At 38.5% G+C, this 12,079-nt stretch overlaps 1 protein-coding gene across 1 annotated transcript in view; it reads right to left on the minus strand.

Moving 5' to 3' along the window:
• The window catches only part of TMPRSS15 (transmembrane protease, serine 15), a 229,782-nt gene that overhangs the window by 145,553 nt on the left and 72,150 nt on the right, over window positions 1–12,079 (minus strand). The window contains exons 7-8 of the mRNA XM_018556698.1: window positions 4,740–4,859; window positions 3,145–3,275 (exon numbers count right to left, since the gene is read on the minus strand). Of these exons, the coding sequence (XP_018412200.1) occupies window positions 3,145–3,275; window positions 4,740–4,859 (251 nt within the window). The remainder of the gene's footprint in view (window positions 1–3,144; window positions 3,276–4,739; window positions 4,860–12,079) is intronic.

The following is a 12,079-nucleotide window of genomic DNA, read 5'->3' on the forward strand; positions in this document are numbered from 1 at the left end:
ATGCTGCAGTGTTTTAAAGAACTCCAAGTCAGGAAACAGTGTAGATGTGCTGTATTTTCAAAGCCCACAGTTACATTTAGCCTTAATTACATATGGTACATTGCAGACAGATTCAGAAGGCTTTTCAAAGTGCTTCTATGGGCAATTGCAGCTACATTAGTCTGTGCAGTGCATCTTGCCTTTCTGAAAATTACAGAGGGCAGTAATTAAAGCTTGGAACCTGTCTTTGGAGATTCAGGGCCATACAGAAACCAGAGACAACTAAAGGTCTTGCTCTTACCTAACCCTATTTAAAGCTGCAGTTCTAGTTTTCTTTTAGATAACAACAGAATTTTTTTTTTTTTTTAAGGTGAACTGTGCTGATAACTTTACCCTACCGCTAATAAGGTGCTAATTATACTAATTATTGGGTATACACCATTAACTTATACAAATATAAAAATACACACGACATACAGCGTAAAAACAGTTCATTGTAAAATAATGAATAGATAATACTTTCAATATTACCATCTTTAAAACAGGTACACTGGTGTCCATGTATCAATAGTTTTATTATTCCATAATCTGCTTCATGAATTGGTATTTGCAAAAGCCAAACAATCCAAAAGTTTTCAGAAACTTTACAACTTCAAGTGATTATCTTTTGTTTGTTCTCCAAAACAATGCTCTTGTGCTTTAAATTGGTATGGTCAAATGCACTTGGTAATAAGAATCCTCACTGCCCCTTAATAGGTCTGCCCATCAGTTTTCCACATCAACAGGGCTATTCACAAAAGGGTGAGGAGTTTGGAGATGGCAGGATAAGTGAACAATCTAGGACAACATACTGTAGCTGATCTGGAAAGTGAGCTGAATTGAAGAATGTTTCTAAATCAGTTATTTTGACCCTTCACCCTTTAGTGAATAACCCTGCCAGTCTCCGATGGAGTTAAGTAAAAAAGAGGAAGAGGATACCATCGTGTAAAACCAAAGCAAAGTATTCAAAGATAAAACAGTTTACAACAGTCTAAAAATGCTCCCATAATGAAGTGCTAAACAGCCCTTTTACACTTCTTAGCAATCTCTCTTCATTCAAGCAGCAGCTGATGGCAATGTGATGCCATCAGCAGTTAGCTGGCTGACATCATCACGTTACCAGGAAGTGATCAGCTGCTGCTACAATTCCAAGAGAGGTTGCTAGGAGTTTGTTAAGAGATCATGATAACTGGCATGACCTGCTTAGGAGAGTTGATCTTCTACCCTGTGTGCCTGCGCTGTTCCAATGTCAATGTCACTCAGCAAAGCAGATACAACATGAGCATCTTTTTTCATCTTAGAAGTAATTAACTAAACAATGCCAAGAGACCCTCTTAGTTATTAGCAAGGAGGCATTCTTTCCAATGACTACAAAGTCAGGGGCATTTTTTTTTCCTATTGACCATAAATAACCATTAATGTAAAGGGGTGCTTCTCTACTGAGCACCAATGCAGGGGAGACTTTCTCTTACTAACCACTAATGTAAAGTGGCACTTCTCTACTCACCCCCATGGTAAAGGGGTGCTTCTTTATGAACCACCAATTTAAAGGGGCCCTTTCCTCAGTGACCACCAATGTAAAGGGTCGCATCTCTACTAACCACCAATATAGCGGGGGGAAGGTGTTTTCTCGCTGAGCATTAATATAAAGGGGTGCTTCTTTAGTGACCACCAATGTAGGGGTGGCCTTTTCTCGCTGAACACCAATATAAAGAGGCGCTTCTTTAATGACCATCAGAGTAAGGGGGCTCTTCTCCCACTTATCACCAATGGGGGAATGACCTACTCTCACTAACCACTAATGTAAAGGGGTGCTTATGTACTGACCACTAGTGTAAAAAGTACTCATCCCACTGACCACCAATGATACAGGGAATTTTTCCTCCCACTGTAACCAAAAAAAGGGACCATATGTAAGGGCATTCTTCCTCCATCTGGTCATGGAGACATTGAGCAGTAAGCAAGTAAAATTGTAAAAATTATGACAAAATCACTCTTACACCGAACAATAGCTTGGTAAAAATGTATTGCTGTTTTTGTAAGCAGCTTTAAATGCTGTATTTAACAGTAATTTAGTCCAGGATGTGTTAAAAAGTACTAGTGACAGTTTTTGTAAAGAACCATTCTAGCTATAAATATGGTAACAGCAGTAAGACTGTAAAAATAGCAAAATCAACAAAAGCGGGATAAATTGTTATGGTACTTGTAGGCATGCAAGTGTATGCATGTATATATTTATGGGATCCCTGAACCTATCTAGTTGACCACACACTGATGTTCAGCTCATTACCTAAACATTGAAAAAAGGAAAAGCAATTAAATCAAATGTGAATGCACCAAGCAAAGCAGTAGATTTGCAAAAAAACCTATACACCATACTTCTAGATTTTAAAACACAGAGTAAGTACAGATATTCCAGTGATAAATACCAATGTATGAAATCTTATAATCCAGCTAATGTGTGCACTTCTATGCAAATGCAAAGAGATGTGCATGCACAATATAATACCTCCCCATGTACTGTTCATTGACGGTTCATTGGGGCAACTCCAAAAAATATGTTGACTGTAGTCATTCCAACTTTGCACTAATAAATTTAGATTTTTGGATTCCACAATTGGTGTAGCACTCACATTGTGCTTCTTAACATCTGAATTTCTCCCATGACACTCCCTGAGGCCCTCTGGTGTATGTGAGATGCCTTAGATAGGACAATGTGTTCCATGAATTAGACCTAATTCATGAAAATTGAATAAAATAGCACAAGATCCAATGACTCATATCTATACTCTTCCTTAATTCTCTCATGACACTGGTCTTAATATAAATTAAACAAACTTCACATAGCTCTACATGGCTCATACCTATTACATCACCCAGTTAAACACCAGGCAAAACCTTTGTTTTAGTTTTGGATACAGTATGGAAGGGTTAGAACCTTTGTCAGCGTTTTTTCTGCATTGTTCCTACAAGAGAGATTTCTCTTTATTCCTGTCCTAAATACACTACAGGAAGTGAATGAAACTCCCAAAAATGATGGTAAATACCACATTTGTCAGTTTTTACTTAAACCAATTTCATCCTCTAAAAATATTCCTTCTACTCTTTGAATGAAAATATACTTACTAGGTATACTGCTGTTGGTAAAAGATGTGTAGAAAGCTTTAAAGCCTGGCCGGCCATATGACATGGAATCAGTTACAAACTCTATTGTTGCTTGATTAGAAAAAATCCGAATTATCCCAGGATTTGTGGAGCGATCATGAAAAGCTAAAAATAAATGCAGAGCAAAAACTCATTATGTAACCGTTAACAAATTGGAGTATCCAGTGTTCAAAACTACATTGATGTTAATTTTGCGCACAAAAGATAGTCATTATGGAAAACATGACTTCAATGTAATTGCTTCAACCTGTTTACCATGCAAATTCTGACAAAGTTTTTCATTAAAAAAACTATTACAGTGATACCAAATGCCATGCTCTTTGAGGTGCTTGAAAGGTGTCCTTTTAACTTACTGCAGTACGCTAACTATTACACTGGCTGTTTTTTTGCCTTGGTTGAATACATTATAAAGAATACAATTTCTCAGTTGTGAACTGAATATATTTTAATAGTGTGATGCAATTCACAACTACATTGTAATAGCTAAATGGCTGTAATATTATTATGAAACCGAATTCACTGGGATGTCTGTTATTGGCTCAAATCTACTGAATGTATGAAATTTGCTAATTAATTTTACATTTTATGCCTCATTAAGCTCTTGTGTGGAATCAACTAAATATGACATTAAAAGTAAAAACAAATTTAAAAAATGTAGAGGAGGGAAAGAGAACCACAAGGTACAGGTGAGAAGAGTAGATGGCCCACAAGAAAGGAGAAGGGTGGAGAAGGGAGGGCAAGAGAGAAGAGGAATAGGTGAGGGGAGAAGGGATGCAAGGATAAAAGAGGAGAGGGAGGCAAAAAGAAGAGGGTATGACAGGTTAGTAAAGCAATATGAAACAAAAGGTCAGGCGAGTAGAACAGAAAAAAAAAAGAAGAGGTGAGAGGAGAGGAGATGGAGCAACAGGACAGGAGAGGAGATAGATGGTCAGAAGAAAAGGGTCAAGCAAACAGGGGAGGAGTACAGGTAGGACAGTAAGGACAAGGATAGTGAGGACAAGAAAGAAAAAGAGGAAAGGGGTGTTAGATGACAGGTAAAAAGGAGGTGAAAGGGCATTAGAGGAGAAAGGATGAGGAGAGTAAGGTGAAAAGACAAGAAGAATGAGGGGGTAAAAGGACAGGAGAGTAGAAGGAGGTAAGAAGATAAGAGAGGAGAACTCTCCTACAGGCAGAGATCTACAGCCAAGTGAAACACAAATAATAATAATTAACAATTAATAACATTTTGGTAATAGTTAAGATATGTGAATGCATTTTTAAGATTTGACTCCTGAGTTTAGCGTCCCTTTAATAGTTATTTAGCCAACTTCATTATAACTGTGTACTGTGTAATAATTGTGCACATAGTGACAAACCTACAGTAAAATTTAATTTATGCTGCTTTCCTGGCACACAGAATAATGTTAAACATCTTTAGATAAAAGACAAACTGTAAGACCAAGGTGAAGTATTCCATTCATGTAGCAGATGATTATATATGAAACTCGTAGAGCAAACCTTTTAGCTCAAACATGTTGCTTATGCCTGGCAATTTGTTTAAAAATATACCTGAACATTAAATCGTACCTCTCAAAACTTTGCTTGGTCCAATACCTTCATAAAAGCTTATCACATCCACGTAATTTTCAGTATCATAAGACAAAAATTTCATATAGATGTTGAAACCATCCTTGACACTGTAAAAGAAAACAACTAGTGTAAGAATATAAAATAAATATTATTAGTAGTAGCGGAAAATTATGAAATAATTATTTAATTTTTGGTTAAAGTTTAAGGTTTTTTTTATAGTTTGAATAGAATGAAAGAACATATCTGATCAAGCCATTGAATTACATTGAAGACTAACTCCATCCTTCCGACTATGACCATTATACCTATATTCGGGGTGTAACATGAAACATGGTCATATCCACAGCCGCACAACCTCCAAATTGCCCCTTCTCTTACCAGAAACTCAGGGTCCTTCTCCCTGCAGGATTTTATAAATATACACTGAGTACCCAGATTATTATGACCACATGATGTTTGTAGGCAAATTAGCTCTAATTAGCTATAATTTTGCGCTGAGGTTTCTAGAGGGCCAGACCATTATAAATAGGGAAGCAGGTTGTTTACCACGACAGTAGAAGTGATTTTTTCTGAAGATACGGGTAAACAACGCGATTTAACAGCCTTTGAACGTGGGATGATTGTTGGCGCTCGGAGCCATGGCGCGAGTATCAGCAAAACAGCAGAATTCGTTAAATGTTCAAGAGCAGCTGTTGTTAAAGTTTTTAAAGACTGGACTGTCAGCCGAAAATCTGGGTCTGAACGTGCGAACTGTGGCCGTCAGCGACTAGTCAACGTTAGGGCAGAACGGAGAGTGACAAGACTGCTACAAGACAACAGAAGGGCAACAGTGCAGTGTCCGATTCCTCGCATCACCTTTCAACATCTCGTGGAGTCACGAGGCGGCCCAACAAAGTAATCTCGTGGAGTCATCTCGTGGCCCAACGTAGTACTGATGGGGTGGTCATAATAATCTGGCCACTCAGTGTATGAAATTGGCTCTTTCTGCACAGTCATGTTGTTCATTCACAGATCCTTTGACAGGATCTGTGAATGGAGACACTGCAAGTCTCATCTGCTACCACAGCAGAGGAGCTTAAAGTGACATTAAACCCTCAGATTTTTTAACATAAAACAATACTGCAATGTGCGCCTTACTGTAATCCATAGTTGTTTCCCTTCTCTTTGCTGCTCTTCCTTTTTTTTTTTTCAAATACATTTTTTTATTGAAAAACATAAGGTTGAAAGTCAAATAATACTATACTTTGTACAGGATTACCTATAACATAGAGCATAATAGTATAGGGTTATTAACAATGTCCAAGCATGACAAGCATGATGTCCATTGAAATTTCCTCCTGTGTAGTCCATTGTAACTTTCTCCAGTCCCTGTAACTATAGGTCTGCACCACAATACAGACGGGGGGCTGGAAGGAAGAGTTTGCAGGAGCATTGTACTGCTGATCCACTGATCATGGTTACAATGCTTAGCAGACTTCAATGCAAAAAAATCAATAAATGCACATTTTTCTTTTATGATTTCTTACAAAAGGTGAACTTTGCCTTTAAATCACAAGTACAATGTTTCATTGTTTTATGAAAATACTTAGATAATTTCATCAATGCATAAGAAAAAATGAATTCCACAAAAAGGCCATAGCTATGAATGGGGCCCAACGATGGTATGGATTAGGGGGAGAAGTGATTGATTAATGATGGAGGTCATTCAGACCGGAAAGGAAGGCAATTTCAAGATACCTGCTGTAGCTTTAAAGAGATGCAAGTTTACACTCAATTTAGAGATGCAAGTTTACACACAAGTTTGCATGCAATTTAGAGTACTCAGTTTTAGACATGTGCACTGGCAAAAAAAGTTTCGATCTCATTTGGATTGTCCGTTATTTCGTTTTTCGGGATTCATGTCCAAAAGTCAATATGTTTCGGGATTCAGATTCGGAAGAAATTCATTAGCGGCAGTCTGTACGAATTTTTGTTTCTGGATGAATATTCATTGCAGCAAAGTGACTTACAACAAAAGAAAAAAACAAAATTTTTTAGCGTGAAGAGAAAAAAAAAAGTGTGAGGTTCCCCCTCAATTGATACCTTAGTTGTTCCCCCTCAATTGATACCAGACACTTTCGGTCTGGTAGGAATGTTAGGAGAGAACCCCCAAATTTAAAAAAAAGTGCGTGGGGCTCCCCCCAAAAGCCATACTAGGCCCTTTAGGGCGTAACATCATCCCCCCCCCTCTTTCCTGCCCTGCTGGGCCTGTGCTTGGATCAAAAGTCACTTTGCTGCAACCAATATTTGTCCAGAAACGAAAATTCATACAGACTACCGCTAAAAAATTTATTTGTGAAATTTTGGTCATCGGAAATTCGGATTTGTTTTCATTCATAATTTCTGTCATTTGGAGATTCGGATATATCCAAATCTCCAAATTTCTGAAAATTCTTCAGAATAACAAATCTTTCTGAAATGAATCGCACATGTCTACTCAGTTTCAGAGTAGATGGCTTGCTACAAGTATGGGGAAAAAGGTAAAGCTGGAGTTCAGAGAACTGAAGTTAAAAAGTGAAGATTTGCTGTGTTATAAGGAACATTTAGAAATGTATATTGCCCCTAAGCTGTAAACTGAAAAAATATATCTTTTGTCTGGAATTCATCCTGAAAAATATCTGTTATGTGAAGGTGCCTAGGCATCCTGTGCTTACAGCTTCATAGCTGTATATGTCTTGTGTGAGGTCTAAGGCACTGATGCCTCTGAACACTAGTCTCAGGGGATTTGGAGTGAGATTTGGTGATGTCAGTACTATGCTGGCCACTATTGTTGTTGATGAGGGTTCTATCATAAAGAAGCAAAGCCCTGCATCTAGCAAGATGGCTTTCTTCATACAGGGACAAAGTACAAAACAAGTCATGGTAAGTTGTCAGTACCTCAATAAGTCAGTAATGGAGAAAGGATCAGCTGCAGGGAGACAACTGGCAACACTGGTGACTAGTCCATTGCCCTCTGCTTTTTTTGGGGGGGGCGCAGCTTTCAGTTTAGTTCCTCTTTAACAGCTGCTTCTGACAGTGCATGTCTAAAGGTGTAATTCCATTCAGACTGATATCTCAGCAGTGGTTAAGCAAAGGCAGAGATATTCCTCCCTCTTGGCTTTTTGTCTTGCTGTTCCTCAAAGTCAGGGAGAGGTTCCATGTGCTCTGTGCTGATGTAAGGTAGGTACACACTAAAGGCACTTTAATGTCATGTGGGTGCTCCTGCAGAGGCATAGGCAACAAGACTTGTGGCATTGATGCAACCCCTGCATAGTTGTAATGTGTGTGGTATGCTAACTTTGGCACCCCCTATTCTGACTGTACCCAGGGTAATGCTCATATTTGTGTGCCAATGCTATTTTATACTTTTTATAATAACAGGTTTCATTAGTACAATATATTGGTTATGTGTTTAGATGAAGCACTGAAATATTGAGGAATGCTGAATTAAGTTTTACTTGCTTAGAAGAACAATACACATATTATACAGCATTCTGAAGAAAACACAGAGAAAAAAAAAACATCCTGTGTATCATAGATAAGCATGCACATAGAGACTAGCATTGCAATACACTGCCATCTACAGTTAAAAGTACATATCAGTACATTAGTATATCAGTATATGCTGTTGTATTTCTAACACAATAGGGTGTTTTACAATATTTTCTAGACTGCACTTACAGTCTCCCGACTTTCTATGCTTCCTGGAGGGCACCTTAGCACAGTGGTAATTTTCCCTATAATTTTTCGCAGCACCTGTTTGGGGTATTAGTCCTACCCTCAGGACTAGTATAAAAACAAAAATCCTTCCCTGGGACTACAACCCCTAAAAGGAAGCTGAAGCATCAGTTTAAGATCAGTGTCTTTAGAGGCTGGATATAAGAGAGTGCCTGTTCCCTTCATAATGGTTTTCAGAAGACTTCACAAGCAGTTCTTCAAAGAGGAGTAAACAAGAAGTTTCTAGAGCAGATCCTAGTTGTTCTTTTTGGACATACCATGAAGGTTATTGCTAAAGGTTTCCCTGCATTGTTACACCAATCTACTGGACCCAGATATTAATTGCTGAACTACTTCTGCCACCACCTGTCTGCCTACAGCCTTTCCTGGACATCGTGTTACAGATAACTTTCTTCAGGCAGTCCTTGATACCCTTAACATTTCATCAAGCCCCTGCTTCTGGCTATTTTTTTTTTTTTTTTTAAAAACAGTTTTTATTTTCAATATAAAAGATAAATACAGCAGTAAAACAGGGACATGTTGCAAATTTAAAAGGATTCCTGGAGATGTGAAAAACATGCAGACTCGACCGAGCAATTACATAGCAAAAACACCCTAGAGGGAGGATGAGTGGGCACAGAACGAGGGGACTACCCCATGGGGGAGAGGCAAGTCTCAAAACCAGCACAAGGAGCTTAGGATCGGTAGTGATATTGGTATGGATTGCTTCTGGCTATTTTAACACTTTTTTACAAATACAAATAATTTGCTATACTTCTCAAGTAATACAAAACCCAAATAATAAAGGTCACAAGGGGACCCTCAGGGTGACATAGGACCTGTTCCTACAGGTCCACTGATGTCTAGTTATGCCATGTCTCTGGTGATCAGATAACAAAGGTTATTGTTGAGACGGACCACACGGCACCCCAACTGGGTGCCTCCATCACTATGTAGCTTCCTACACTGCTGGAATTGACTTTATTGAAAACCAGCACAGTATTTATACGGTTCTGGAGGTCTAAAAACATAACACAATGAAAACATCAAGCAAACAATCCCCTCCCTGGTGCCTTAATGAAAGAATAGGGAGAGGGAGAGGGAAAACAAATAGGATGGGGTTATTTCCTGAGTGTCTAGCATAGGTGAATCTACTCATCTACACCTAGGGCCAGCTGTGTTAATCCCATCACTAACACAATAAAACAAATGGACAAATGGACAAATAGACTGTAGCAAGTTCAATGGGAGTCTAAGTCCAGAATTAACCCCCTTTAGTGCTGCTGTATTCACATTCTGTACCTATAATGGGCACAGGGTGACTTAAATGTAATGCCAGGGGAAATATGGAGCATATCCACTCCACACATAAATCTGAGATAATAGTTCCTTGTAAGCCCAAGAGGTCTGAGGGGGGTCTCCATAGTCCTAGGTCCATAGTCAGTAGGAAGGAGACTAGCCCCCAGGCTCCACCAACAGCCCCAGTGACAATTGAGTCTGTCACAATTGTCTCTGCAGATTAGAAGATAAAAGTATACCAAGGCTTTAAGAAAGTGTATATGAAGTATGACATAGGTTTTTTTAATACTAAAGGTTTATTTTCCCAAATGTTTTATATAACTTGTGTTTTCTTAAGATTTCCTTACCTATATAGTAACATATTCAGAAGATAGGCTCCCTGTACTAATGAGCTAAAGAAAAGAAAAACAGTATGCCTGGGCACAGATATGAATTCCTTGTACTGACATGTGTAGTGCATTGCTCTCAATAGCCCATAAAACATTGGCTTAAAAGGTTGTCAAGTAAATGGCCTTTCCCGCAGGTCTGAATGGTGTGATTTTTTACATTACCTATTTTTACATGACCTATTACAATTATATTTTGATAAATGTCTTTCTTTGAGGTTTAAATTGGTATATGTACTTGCTATGCCATTTATTTAACTGTAGCTCAGATAGCTAAAATATGAAAAGATAGAGGTTTGTTTTATTAGTAAAAGAAATATAATGTCAAATGTTAGAACAGATTAATAAAAGGGACTATTTCTTCTGAGGCAAAACTCCAGTAAATCGATTTCATACATTGTAATTATGTAGGCTGACTCATTAAGCCATGAGATATGTTACATACTTTGATGAATAAGTCCCATAGAAGGTGCGCTGCACGTCATTGGATCTATTCTCACTTGAAAGGATATTCACTGTAGGATGAATTTGGCATTTTATGTTCTACAAGACTTTCACATGAGCCTGTCTTGCCCTTTGAACTGTAAAGTGTCTAGTTTATAGCTTTAGTAATTCATCAAGATTTAAAGGGCTACCATGATCCAAATGCTGTATAGTGAGATATTTTTTACCATTTAATATTTTATTGAAATTTTTTTAGACAAGACAAAGCAAACAACAAAAAAAAAAGAAACGACAAAGATAAAAAAAAATAACATCGGATATCTCATATAATACATATAAACATATATACAAGACAGGTCGCGTATTTGTTTAACTTTGACCTTCATGATAAAGGAGACATATCCTGATGCTTACACAAAAAAACAAAGACAAACGAAAAGGAAGAACAAAAAAGAAAACACCCCCATAGGGGGAGAGATAAGGAAAGCTCAAAAGGATATCCGGAGCATTACAAATATAGTGTGAAATGGTGACAACCCAATTTAGCTAAGGAGGCTGAGAAACATGTAGATATTGCATCCACGGGTCCCAAGTCCGTTCAAACTTATCCCTAGTATCTTTGATAATACTATTCAATTTCTCATGTATCATTATTCACGACAATTTAGAGATGACTTGTTTAAACAGGACAGTTTGGGTTTTCCAGGCCTGAGCTATAGGGGTTTTGGCAGCCAGAAAAAAATGACAATAAAGCAGCTTCAGGCTTGGACAAACCAGGGACTGGACGATTCAACAAGACATACTGCGGGTCACGAGGTGGTCTGATGCGAAGTACCTTATATATCAAGGCGTAAAGCCTATTCCAATATGGACGGATGCGTGGGCATTCCCACCAGGTATGTAACATTGTTCCAGTGAGACCACACCCCCTAAAACATAAAGGCGATTGGCCAGGGTAGATAGCCGCCAATCTGGCGGGGACCCTGTACCAACACGAAAAGACCTTATAGTTAGCTTCTATCAGGGATACGTTTAACAGTCCTTTAGTTGACCTGGAGCTGCATGTATGCCACAGCTCCAGGGGCAACTCAGTCTGCAATTCCTTCTCCCAAGACAGCATATAAGACAACTTGGAGGAGGAGTTAAAAAAAGATGAATAAATAAGAGATATTCCTCCACGCGACGTATCTGACTGCATGCACCACCGTTCGTACGGGGTGAAAAATGGGGAGTCTGTTGGAGGAAGATCTAAAGACTTCAGAAAATGATGAAGTTGTCTGTAACGAAACATCTCAGTGGGGGGCATATTTAAGGTATTCAGACAGTATGTCAATGTAAGTAATTGGCGGCCCTTGAAAAAACGACCAATGCGATAAAGACCCTTATCAGTCCACCACCGAAATGCTTGTGCTTGAGTCCCCGGTGGGAATTCTGAATTACCTATTATTGGTGCCAGAGGAGTG

This window comes from Nanorana parkeri, unplaced genomic scaffold, assembly GCF_000935625.1.
Source record: "Nanorana parkeri isolate BGI_ZX_2015 unplaced genomic scaffold, ASM93562v1 scaffold248, whole genome shotgun sequence".
Classification (NCBI taxonomy): Eukaryota; Metazoa; Chordata; class Amphibia; order Anura; family Dicroglossidae; genus Nanorana; species Nanorana parkeri.